The sequence below is a fragment of the Cygnus olor genome, chromosome 3 (genome assembly GCF_009769625.2).
Source record: "Cygnus olor isolate bCygOlo1 chromosome 3, bCygOlo1.pri.v2, whole genome shotgun sequence".
Taxonomy (NCBI): domain Eukaryota; kingdom Metazoa; phylum Chordata; class Aves; order Anseriformes; family Anatidae; genus Cygnus; species Cygnus olor.
In genome coordinates, this window is record NC_049171.1 from 109219771 (window position 1) to 109232828 (window position 13058).

General features: G+C 40.2%; 1 protein-coding gene across 7 annotated transcripts in view; it reads right to left on the minus strand.

Moving 5' to 3' along the window:
- Positions 1-13058, minus strand: part of MAP4K3 (mitogen-activated protein kinase kinase kinase kinase 3) — an 81170-nt gene that overhangs the window by 4087 nt on the left and 64025 nt on the right. For all 7 annotated transcript variants that reach the window (XM_040551067.1, XM_040551071.1, XM_040551070.1 and 4 more), the window contains 6 exons: positions 11147-11205; positions 8575-8678; positions 7557-7728; positions 4914-4982; positions 4703-4795; positions 2773-2843 (listed from right to left, as the gene is read on the minus strand). In XM_040551067.1, the coding sequence (XP_040407001.1) occupies positions 2773-2843; positions 4703-4795; positions 4914-4982; positions 7557-7728; positions 8575-8678; positions 11147-11205 (568 nt within the window). The remainder of the gene's footprint in view (positions 1-2772; positions 2844-4702; positions 4796-4913; positions 4983-7556; positions 7729-8574; positions 8679-11146; positions 11206-13058) is intronic.

Below are 13058 nucleotides of genomic sequence, written 5' to 3' on the forward strand. Positions count from 1 at the left end.
TGGTTTTTGGTGGTGGTGGTTTGCTTGTTTTAATTCCTGCCATGTTATGCGAGTTCCTCTGGTAGCAACTGCAATCAACAGGCTCAGCACAGCACCTGAGCTACTACTGGTGCAATTCTCTTTACAGCCATGACTGAAATAGGTACCTGTGAGGGTGTCATTTGTCTCACCCTACAGTAGACATTTGAAATGGGTCAGGTAAGTGACACACAAAATACCTATGCATTTTGTCGAAATTCTGAATCATAATAGCAATGCAGGAAGTTCATCTTCTGAAAACCCGAACAAGGAAACAATTGAACTTGTGGCACTTATGCCCACTGTGTAAAGAAAATATAGTGTTTTGACATTTCAGACTAGTGCAATAGAGCTTTGTATACTGCTGGTGAATTGTATTTGAGATGCATCTTTATGATGATATGAATACCAAAGAAAATAGCACGTTATTAATTAAAGTCAACCAAAGCGCACTGCATACTCCAAAGGATATCAAGTCACACTGTGAAAGGGAAGCAGTGTTTACAAAGATCCCTTTCTACACAGCCACATTTCACATTTTTGAGGACAGAAGAGATTTTTCTCTCCTTCCCAGGTCCTAGCAGCATTAGCTGACTTTGTGAATTCACTTCTGGCACAGCAAACTCAGAAAAGAATTTTAATTCACATCAGCGAAGTTCCCCACTTTAAGAAAGTTACTTCCTGCTTTTTGAGAGTCTTGTCTCAGAATTCAGACAGTTCCTTGTTGTTTCATTCTTCCCAATCAATCAAATCAAGCCACTGTGGAATGTCACAGCCATGGAACGAAAAGGTGAAGCAACTTTACAAGTAGGTGAAATTATCCTCAATTAGACCGGCTAATATTAGACTAGAGCATCTCCACTAACAATGTCTTCAAAGATAAATGTGCTGCAAAGTTAGGTTGGTCATTTTTATTCCTTTTTTTTTAAATTACCTTAGCACACAGTACAAAAAATTCGCACAAAGTAATGAATGTACTAGTACAGCCAGGAGAGATAGAGAGTTGAAAAAGGCTTGAGAGCTTACCCTATGTGTGTTCTACGGAAAAAAAATAAGTTTTGGGTGGCTTTCCTTCTGACAACAGCTCAGTTCTGCCGTCTGTTCTTCATTTAGGTGCTGGCTTTGGCTTGACAACAACAAACCAAGATGACAGTGTTCCTTATGGTTTATATAAACAATATAAAGCATCCATTTGTGCTGCAGCACTCTGGGGCACGTCCTCTCACAACTGGATCAGAGCTACTGAGTGCCAATGGGTGGAGTAATACGCTGAGCCTTGCAGAATGCTGCTAGCAGCAGTCTGGAGTTGGAGAAGTGCCTAGCAGCGTCATCTCCTCCTCACGGTCTGTGCTAACAGCAGGGGTGCTGCAGCTCAACATTATGAGTTCTTGGGAAAACGACAATCACGCCTGGTGATCAAACATGCACAAATGCCACAAAAAGCATTTGCAAATTTGGAAATAAAAAAGCAGTCTGCCTTCAGTCCCTGGTCCAACTTGCCACAAAGAGCAGAACTACTGTCAGCACAGATAAGGTCAGCTGTGGCTTTGTGCAAATAAATGGAGTTGTGTAACAATGTGGAGTATCTAAGTTTGGCATGGTGTGACTCTACGTGTACATTAAAATACAACTAGTCATAATGAGCTCGATCTCTCAGCAAATGTGACACTGATGAAACAGCTGGTTAAGTCTATAAGCAGTCTTTAATACTCAAACTAAAATACTCAGGAAAATCCTGCAAAGCACAGTGTTTTCACTAACACCTGGTTGCACAAAGTTTACAGCAGGAAAGAGGGAGTTGTAAAGGTATTTACAATGGTTTGACCCAATTTTTAGACATTGTTGAAGTGGCTGCAAAAAGGGACTGCACTGAAATTGTAGAAAATAACCGTTACATTAATCTCTTTAGATGGAAAATAATTCTTCTGAAAATGAGCACTAAAAACTTCAAAGGACTCCAAAGCCAAGTAACATGGAGGAGAGAAAATCCCACCACAAACAATGGGCAACTCATTCAACACTTAAAGCTCAGCACTGGAGCATGCAACTACTGGCAAAGCCCAATTTCTGGTATCCACCTTGAGATGCTAAGGGACTACTGAGGTTGGTCTTCCAAGCAATTTAAGCTGAAGACTAACATAAACCAAGAATTAGGCTTGGATACATTTTATGGCATCACCGCCAGGTGTCCTATTGCTTTCTGCTTTGTACATTAGACTTGACAGTGACTCCTCGTACAGCTCCATATCAGCCGTGGCTTGCAACATTCCAGGTCAGCTCACTTCCCAATTAGAGAAGAGGCACCACTCCATTATTTCTGATCAGTTCATGAAGCTTCCTTTAAAAGATGTGTGGCCCACCTAGCAGAAAAAAATCTTGACCCGTGACAATTTGTTTTGTTTGGCTAGATTCTCCACTGCTCCCCCCTACCTGTGTAACGTGAGCATCTTATCCCACCCAAGTTACAAGGACAGCACCCTCAACTCAGCTACTTTACACAGCATTCCACCAGAGAAGGAATAAAAGGTTCTTGGTTCTCAATAAATATTCCAACATTTAAGGTTTCCTCTTTGGAACAGCAAGTCTAATTAGTTTATAGCTTACGAGACAGACTTGGAATGAGACTTCAGCTTCCAGGTCTCATGTTCGGAAGTTACTGAAATGTTTTAGTCTTTTCAGCCCACAGCTTTATGCACTTATCTTGCGCTTGACTTATATTAGAAACTAGAATTTGAAGCAAAATGCAGTACTCACCTCATTTGATCTAAAACTCCTTCCTTGCATTCCATGTTTCCAGAACGCTAACACACTGTCCTGTAGACAGACTAGTAACAAAGAACACTGGAATCAGTTTTCAGGCATAATGTCAACACTTTCAATGCCAAAAGCATATGGCTGCAATTTCAAAATTTGTATATACATATTTTATTGTATTACGTTTATGCACACAGACTACTTATTTAAAGAGCAGGGTTTAAAAATATTCTCACTCTACTAGGAAAAGGCCTTTCTGTCTAGTATTTAGCCCTAAAAACGGTCCTCTCATGAAAAAGGAAACACCTTCCCATTCTAATACTTGCTGAAAATATACATCAAATTTTAGCATAAAAGTTACAGGGATACTGCAGTGATATTTTTCAGTCACCGAGCATCTGTTGGTTAATAGGGTCTTTACGCAACAGCTAAGCAGAGCTTTACGGAAACCTCTACTTCCCAGCCCTTCCCGTTGTCACACAAACAGAACCACACGACAGACACCTGCATTCGAACCCTGTGAAAGGAAATGGGCCCAGGGCGTTCCTCAAAGACAGAGGCACAAGCATGTAGGTCTCTAGGAACAATCTATTTCTACCTGCATCCAACACCCTGCCTCTGTCAATCAGGGCAGGATGCAGGAACTAGAGCAGAGCTCTTTGGAGACACTTGTTGGGCCAGAACAGGACAGCAGCAGCTCATTTGTGATGAGCAGAGGCAGGGCTACAGCACGTGCACAGGTACTACCCACAGTGAGCAGCTTCAAGTCCATTTACTCCTTCCTTTCCCCCATTCCTAACCAACACGAGCCATAAAAAAACGTTTTCCATGACAGTGTTTTTTGTCCTTTCCTCTGAGTTTGTGTTTGAACTACCTGAAACTTTTAAGCTTCTCCTCAGAAAGAAATCCCTCCACCTCCCTACTATTTTTGTTCTCACTGTTCTTCCTCTTCTGGTGCTACCCTCCACCTGCGCACACATCCGTCCTTGTCCCTCTTTCCACCGGGGCTCCAAACTATTTCTTCCACACAACTCCTCCCCCGATCACCTAACCTTGGGTCCCTCCTCTCATCCACTCCACAGACTGGAACTAAAACTGCCTTTGCCTTCCCAACAATCTAACCCTCCATCCACTCCCACCTCTGCAGAGCTTCCCCGTTCAAACTCAGCCTTCTCCTGCCCTGGTGCCCTCATCTCTTCCCTACCCTAATCCCTCAAAACTCTTTACAATCACTGGGAGATTTGCTAGGGTAGGGTGAGGATTTTCTCCCTCTCCATTCAGTAAGCTTACGCATCCTGTAAATGCTTCTGAGACCATGAAAACTCACATGCAATGCAGTTTCGAGCCTTTTGGTTTGAGGCTTCAACACGGAAAGGGCTGCCCTCTTGTTTGCTTCTCTGTTTGTGAGAGTTAACTTCCTCAAGAGTTACACAAGTTCAAGGTTTCAAAAGCATGTGATGTAATTCAGGTATGTAACCCCCTGAAAACTATCAAAATGGATGTATTCTGTCTTCCACAAACCTAATTCAGATTCTTTACAAGAATACATAAACAATGCCAGTTGTTAAGTGTGACGTACACAAATTTTTTGTTTGAGCTGCTTTATAAAAATGGACTGCATGAACACACATGCAGAATGAGTTGGCCATGTGTGAGTCACAAAGTTTAAGCAGGCTGCGTTAAGGTTTTCCATGCAGAAGGTCTCCATCATATTGCCAGACCATTTAGTCTCATCGGGGAAGACTCCAGAGTTATTGCTCCCAGAGAAGCATGTTATGCAGCATGCTCAGCCTTCTACTAAGCTTTCGAGCTCAAAGTGACCATGTGATGTTTCGCATACCAAAAGACTTGACAGTTATCAAGTAATTCTGTGTTGTAATAGTAAATAAGCTAATCAAATATTCAATACTAATAACAAAAAACAACTTACCTATTGATTCAATTTGAAAGTCAAATGTGAGCTCTGATGACAGCTTGCGGCTGGATTTTAACCTGCCTTGCAAATTCACTATTTTTATGCAGCCTAGACAACAAATAGAATACATCAACCAACAATTAATCTTCAATATATGACCTAATTTGAAGACATATAGTATGCATGTGCATGCATATGTATATATTTAGTTGATACTGAAACTTACAATCCAAACACACCAAAATGGTATCTCTCTCCAGCTGTGTTACATGTACAACACTTGTCTCTGTAGTGTCTGTAAAAAAAAATGACAGTGTTAGTTTGTAACCTAAATTACCATGAATTTGAAACTGAAGTTCCAGAGGTTGAGACAATTTAATGGGTTAGTGTGTTTTTATCTACTTAAAATAATCATCTTACCAGTGACATTTCTCTTCTGTTAGAAAGGCATGTCCACTGATCCAACTTGTTGACTGTGATGAGAAAACTGAAGCTGTAATATTAAAGTATGGACTTAATCCAGCCTTTTCTGAGCCGAGTCACAAAAGCAAACTCATGTACATTGTTGTTCTTTTGTTCTCCATCCGTCTCATTTAATATTGCTGTTGCAAAAAAAACGCATACATCTGAGTCTGTTCACACTAAATCTGAATGCTGTTTCAGTCCATTTTTCTTCTGCTGTTATTTCTAAATCTTGCTAGGAACCTTTATAATTAGAACTTAATTCTTGCTGCTCTTTTTAGACTTTCCACCCCCAGATATGAGAAACTGTGGGACAATTTCCTTCTCCAAACTTTCAAAGGAAAGGTTACCTTCCTTTCTTCTGGGTTACAACTGCAGAAGTCTTCATCACAGCAAACAGGGGGATCTGACCCACAAGCGATCAGTGGACATGTCAACTCAAAAGAGAAGTGTAGTTTGGTCCATTTGTTTGCTAACTTTAGAATTACACAAAAAGCAGCTCTTACTAACTCAGCATTGCTGCCAGTGACTCTGTAGGCATTCTTTCATACAAAAAATACAAACTCAATAAATCTGTCAGAGTTGAGAAATTAGAGCATGCTACCTAAAATACGTAATAAATTTCACGGTGCTGTTGAGAAGTAAAAAACTCAAGGATGATGGCAGAAGTGTGCTCCTTGAGACGGCCTCTCCATCTCTCTTTTGTTGTTTGGTGTCTTGGAAGGTATACATTAACGACCTTAACCAATTTCGAATGCGTGATCTTAACCAACGGTGGATATAGCCATGATGAAAGCATGCAACAAAGACTGGAGGATATACACCTGTGCAAACACATCATGTGATGTGGAAACATGCACTTCACTGGCTGAAGCTAACAGGAGAGGGATGGGAAGGGAAGAAAGCAAGCCCCTGCAGTAAGTCTCCGACAGCTAATTGTCTGAAAAAGACTTTTTTTTTTGAAAGAATTCACAAATAAATGCCAAATGTCAAACAAAAAAAAATATTTGTGACCATATGGTAAACACTTTCCTCATTAAACAAATATCTTTTTGATTGCATTATCGCCTTCCTGCCAGCAGAGGACAGGAAAAAACCAATACAACGTGAGGGTTTAAATTAGTGTTAAATAAATAGAAGAAAACACAGACACAATAAGGGAAGACACAACTGACTCAAGGAAGTTTAAGAAGTATTTCTGGAAAGCACAATGCAGTGTTAAATTACCAACATTTAAAAAAAAAAAGGAATTGGGAAGGGATTACTATTCTTGTATTTACATAGTGATGCAGACAATATTGAAAGAAGAATGACAACAAGATGTTATGGTTCAAAGAATTTCCCTTCAGCATGCTATTTTTATTGACTCTGCTGGAGTCACAGTCACATAAATATATATGAGCTTGAAAATAAAATGCACTAACTCTGACATAGTAAGTGCATTAACTGGCCATCCACTGATCACTTTGGTTTTGTACCAACTCTTTAAGCTGTGTCACTCTGACATATCCTTTTCAGCAGCAAAAAAGTCAGCAGGCATCTTTCCAATGGAAACTACTACTTACTGAATTCCACAGTATCCAATTAGCCAGATTGGTACACACATATATGCCAGCACAGGGCAACATATAAATTCACCGTGGATCAACAAGGACTCTATGGCTGGTAATAACTAAGTTATTTACTGCTTCTAAACCTGCAAGCCATAACTCGGGTTGGCTCACTACTGTACCTATGTTTAGAGAGATCCTTGCAACTCTAGAAAAATAATTCTTAGCACATTTCCTTTGCAAAAGTTTCTACTGTTACACCGAAGGTGGCCTCCTTACTTTTACAGCACACAGACCAGTGACGGACAGGTGCTTGGCTCTCTTCTACCAGTGGTTCTAGTTCTTTTCTCATTCCATAAACATCAAAACAGAAAAATGCTCCCTCACAAAAGGAGGCTGACAACACCATTTCTGACCCTACTAGCTTATTGCAGGAGAGCCAAACCACACCTACAGTGATTTTGAAAGAAATAGCTCAGAGAGTAATTCTATTAAAATCTATTAAATAAACAAAAGTCGTAGTGCCAGTGTAAAGCACAGAGCAGCACAGTGGCTAAAAGTCAATTACAGGCTTATTTATGGAAATGCAAGAAACCACAACTCCATCCTTGAGACTGAGTGTAACAAAAGTCCAATTGGTTCAACAGTAGAAACATTAAAAAAACCAACAAAAACAAGGGTGCATATACAAGCAGGTACAACCAGATACCCCTTTAAACAAAAAAGGCTTATCATGATCACTTCGCTTTAATGATTTAACCATTAGTTTTGTCAAAGGAAACTACCTTTCTAGTACTTCAACTCTAATAGACAAGCAAGGAACACTTCTGAATGCAATCACAACAGCATGCACAAACCTGTTTCTGTAAACCATGAAGAGGTAGAATTTGGGTTGACAGTCTCAAACTTCACCACCTGATTGAAGTCTCTTCCTCTACTGACACCGACACAAACTAAAGGGAATTCCTGCTCTGGGACTACCAGCATTTCAAACAATCTCAGTGGACAAGGTACAGGAAAATCTATGTGCTAGATTAAGAAACAAAAAATATATATTAGAAGGGAAACAAGTTTAGTTCAAGTTGCTATTAGCTATTTAAACCATATAGTAAGTTTTATTTTGTATATTTTATAAGACTTAGTTTACTTCTTCGGATAACAGTATTAGACAGATACAGAAAGCCCAAGTTAAGAAGATTAGAAAGTCTTCATGCTGATTTGGTTAAAATAGATGGGATGCCTTTCATCATGTGTGCTCTGTGCTGCTGCTTACAGAGGACAAGAGTGCTATACCCAGGATTGTCCCCCTTAGATATGGAGGCTCTAAGCCATTGCTTCCTAGGCTGATCAAGTCATAGCAGCTGCCTGTCTTATAAAGGAGTGCACCTTGGTTCCATTTCTTCTGATGGTGTCAAAGGGGGAGAAAACAAACATTTCTGGGCACCTACAGCATCTCAAAGCACAGAACATTTGGCTACCTTCTCTCTGGTATGGAAGCAAGCCCACTTCTAACCCCTGTTATCTCTCCATTTGGCCTTGCCTCAGCCTGCAAGCGAGAGTTTTCTATTGTGCAACTAAAAGGCAATGCTCATGCAAGGAGGGCTTTGTTCTTCAACTGAAGTGCACCACAAAAGAAAAAACAACATTCCTATATACATTTTGAGTCAGTAAATGGATATTGAAAATAGCTTTTCAAATATCTGCAATGTAATTTAACAGAAATCGTGAGAAAAGTCAATGCATGGTAATAACTAAGTTATTTACTTACGTAATGTTATTAAATAACACAGGTAATAGCCTATACTTATTCATAACAAATCACTACAAGACAAATAGAAATGAACATCGGAGTACTTGATCTTATTGCAGTATTACCTTGATTAACATGAATTTTTGCATTGGTTCAACCCATTCTAACAAAACAATGCTAGACTGTAGTGCTCCACAAAGGTACTTGTGACCTGTGTAGGGATTCCTCACTGCCAAAAAAAGGAGAGGTAAGGTACATTAGTATACTAAGCAAATATAAATCATAAACAATTTTCAACTAAATAACAGTCCATACATTTCTGGAAAATATCCCTCCCATCCCTACCCTAATCTTTCATGAAGGGAAGCTGCTGAGAAGTCAACATCCATACTTTGAAAATGGTGGCAGTGAGCATGCTGGAGTGGGGGCTGCCTTTCCGTTGGGCATGAACAGCAAGAAGCTGGTGCCAAATAAGCCATAATAAACAACTCTCACAAGAGAGCTGCTGCATGTTTCACCGCTTCAGCTCAAAATAACGTTGATTTTTGTTTTTTGAAACAGTAGATGGGATTTAATACTTTAGACAATTAATTTAAAAAAGGGGGGGCACAAACATTTGAGGTATCATGCTCTAGCACGGTGGTTTGCTTAAACTCTCTCCAAATTATCACGAGAAGCTATTAAGGAATGGCTTTTTCTTTGAAGCATGGACAATTACCCAGAAGGAACCGAACAGCCACTGTCACTTGAGAACTGCTCAGCTGCCTTTCAAGCACCATAATGCTAAGTCTGAAATCCATGTACTGTATTTCTGATTAGCACTTCTTGACCAGCATGAAATACAGTTTTAAAGTGACATCAGTTTCCATTCAACTGCTCTTTTTCCATTTTTTATCAGAGATCAATTTAGAATTGTAGAGAGGACAATAAAGTTGCAAAAATTAAGCACTGTGAAATCTGGAATTCTACAACTTTAATTCTACAGTAATGACAAAATTTCACTCCCTAATGGATATGCTGGCACTGCTTAAGAACAACAAGCGTTACTTTGCACCTTGTACAATTACATCTAAAGACCAGATGTTAACTTGCAGTAAACTAACCATCAGCCAGCCACCAGGCAATTAACAACAGAGTTCAAATAACAAGCATCTAACGCAGCACTATCTACATAGATGAGAAATGCTCATGCTACTCCACTGCCAAGAAAATCCACTCGCAATCCACTGGCATCTGAAACACAAAAGCTCAATGTCATTAACCCAAGTTCTCCTTCACCATCAAGTCAAGCCAACTGCAAAAGGCAGCAAACAACACTTGGCATGACCCTCAGTAACGCTGAACTCAGCAGCAGAAACCACAAAACAGGCAATTAGCAACACCTGTAAGCTGGAGAGACAAGACCAGAACTTCTGGTCTTTTTCTGCCTCCTATGGCACTGCTGCTTTCCCCAGGCCAAAGGGATCCTTATGCTGCCAGCAAGAATGAAGACTCAGGCTGCATGTAGTAAGCAAGGCAGTAGGTGGGGTGCTGCCTTTTGCAGCTGTCCCTGTTACAACCACAAATTCCCAGTGCCCATCATGCAAGAAGCGCTCCAGGCTTATTAGGTTAAGCTGTCCCTGAGCACAACGATGAACTCGCCCTCATCGTGCCAACTCCCACAGCACTCTTGTTAAATTCTGTGCCTGGTAGTGTAGAAACCGTAAGATTACAGAGGAGCATACCACCATGTCCCTCATTTAACAAAGAGTTATCTTAAAACAAAGGGGCTCTGAAATGAACTTTAGTGTCAGAAAGCCAGCGCTTGTACCTGCTCTGATCCCTGCCTCTCCACACCCCCCAGATAACATCCATACCACAGAGAAGTGAGAGACTGGAAGCTTTCCTTTCAGCATCCATTAACATTCACAGCTTGACTAGACGCCTCAATTAAGGCAAGGCCTGAACGTACACAGTGCATATCATTAACACCCTACCACACCCTGAAGGATTTGTATCCCAGAAAGAGACAAGTTTTAACAGGTGAGCTGGGCAAAGAAGTGATAACAAACATAGGATGTTTTAGCAATCCTGGGGAGATTTTCATCAGGATAAGCAACAGATGCTCACCCACCACTGAAAATCTCCTGTACAACTCCTCATACCAAAGACTGGATTATGGAACACCAGATGAAACATTCCCAGGGATAAGAATTTAAGAGATCATCCACAGTTACCTTTAAAACATTCTTAACACACCGCAGCTTTAATTCTTCAGTAGTTGGCACTTTGAAGACACTATGAAGTCTTCAGGGACTGTCCCCAAAGAACTGAAAACATTATTTGCTTTTATCATCCAATATAAATCATTGGATCTTCCACTAGTAAGTCAGGTTACTTAACCTGACGGTAACATCTTTAAGTCACTTCATCCATGGAGATTAGGTTCTTCCTGAGGGCTGGCTTAAATCTGACATGCATTTTGCCTCTCTGCATTTTCTTGAGGAATGTCTTTATCTTCAAAAACACAGAGAAAAATGGGCAAGTTTTCATTGCCTAAATGCAAGGATTAGCGTGATGAGGTCACTGTCTGCAGATGCATAGTTTCATAATTACAGAAAAGCCTCTTCTCCCTTGACCTCCAAAAACCGACACAGAAATCTTAATACTGCCACCATTTGTACTGCTTATTGGCATTAACTGCAGATCTTTACTTACCAACACAACACTTCTGACACCATTTGGTGTCGGGAATTTTTGTAGACACCGCAAACTTCCTACAAGATAAACACAGAATTATCAATCAACTAAAGCAACTGAATATATTTGCTTTTCAGAATGTTGTTGCTGTGAAAATTGTACTTGTCCCCCAGGAAAGTTACACATTTATCTCTTCTCAAAACAAAATGCCTAGAACACACAGTGCGATCCCTCCATGAAGCACTGAGATGCTGCTCAGTTATTCAGCATTATGAATGCAGTTAGAAGTCAACCTATAACTTGTTGCATCTTGTGCTGGATGCTAATACAGGTAACAAAATCCATTCTTGTCCCGAGGACATTACAGTTCAAGACAAGACATGGGGACTTGGAATGTGGAAAACTATGTTGTGCTGGATAGCTTGCTGGACTACTGTCCTTGCAAACTCGCACCTTAGGATTTTTATGAAAGCTTTTCATAGGCAACACAGCATGAGTTTCAAGAGCAGGTCTGAAGGAGGACAGGAAGACAGCTTTGCAAGATCTCCCGTGCAGGGAACACTCCCTGAGAAACGACAAAAACAATCGCTTGAAAAATTATCAGATAAGCTGGGGAGATGGTGTTATTTGCTGTAAGTGGAAATCAATGCTTCTGAACAGACTAGAAGACTACAGATTGAATGGAGATTGCTCACAGTAGTAGCCTAGATGGTAAAAATAACTAATTTGACTGATGCTGCAGAAAAGATGGGAATAAGCGAAGTGATAGGTAGATGCTGTGGTCAAAGCTATGAACTAGGAAAATACTTGCATAGCATTTCAAATGAAGCTGTCCAGAAATGACTGGTAATGCAGTAGGACTGAGCAGTGTAAAAACTCTATTAGCCACAGATTTTGGCTGGAGAAGTCATGAAAATCTTGAAAGGACCAACTCAAGGACATGCAAAGGAAAGAAGCTGAACAGGAGACTTACAGCAGACTTATTTTCTACTTCTGAATACTTGTCTACCAAATATCATACATTGAGCTTAGACCATTAGGCAGACAACCATACTGAACCTCGCATAATGACTTGGAATTTTACTTTGCTTCACATTTTCTCTACAGAAAACTTTGCTTTTACTTTATCTACATTATTCATGTTGTACTCATCACCGTGTTATCTAGGAACTTGCTGCGGAATATACTTTGTGGTCTGATAGGGGAAAAAAATTATGCTTTTCTACATACTTCAAATATAATTCTGGTAGTCTGCCTGGCTAATGTTACTACCCTGACGCCTTACAGCCAAAGGATAAAGCAGCAAAATGGATTATCTAAATTAATCTGTCCTGCCTTTGAACGACTAGCTTGGCACTCGCACATTCAGGTTGTGCTGCATTTTTCTTGGGATGTGACAGGACTGAACAGGAAATTTTCTGAGCCTTCTGGAACTTAACTGAGGAGTCATTCCAGGCTGAACATTGTCTGATTTTTTTCCCGCACATGATCGTTGTAATAATTATGATCATCAGTCCACTGCTGATAAAATCCTCAAGCCAAAGCCACCCCGACGAAGTTAGTTTGGAAGAGAAAGGAGAAGAACCATGGTGCAGGCACACAGAAGACAACATTTCAAAGTACAAATTATCTCTTAAGTAATATGAATTTAGCCTCTAGGAAGAGCACAATTTTTAGATAAGTGTTGCACCTATATGTTTGTAGATGACTGAACGAGAAGCCTTTCCTGAATCTGAGAATTAAATGTTAATAGGCTGTCAGCAGAACCAAAGGTAGTCGAGAATCAGGTCTATAACACAATTCGCTAATAAAAAAGCCTATTACTTGAGAAGATGATTAACTATGCCCTCTGAGAACCAGAAGTTTATCTGCAAACTAGATTAACGTTACTATCTCTTCCTCTTGAATTTGAATGGGCTCCTAAGGCTTG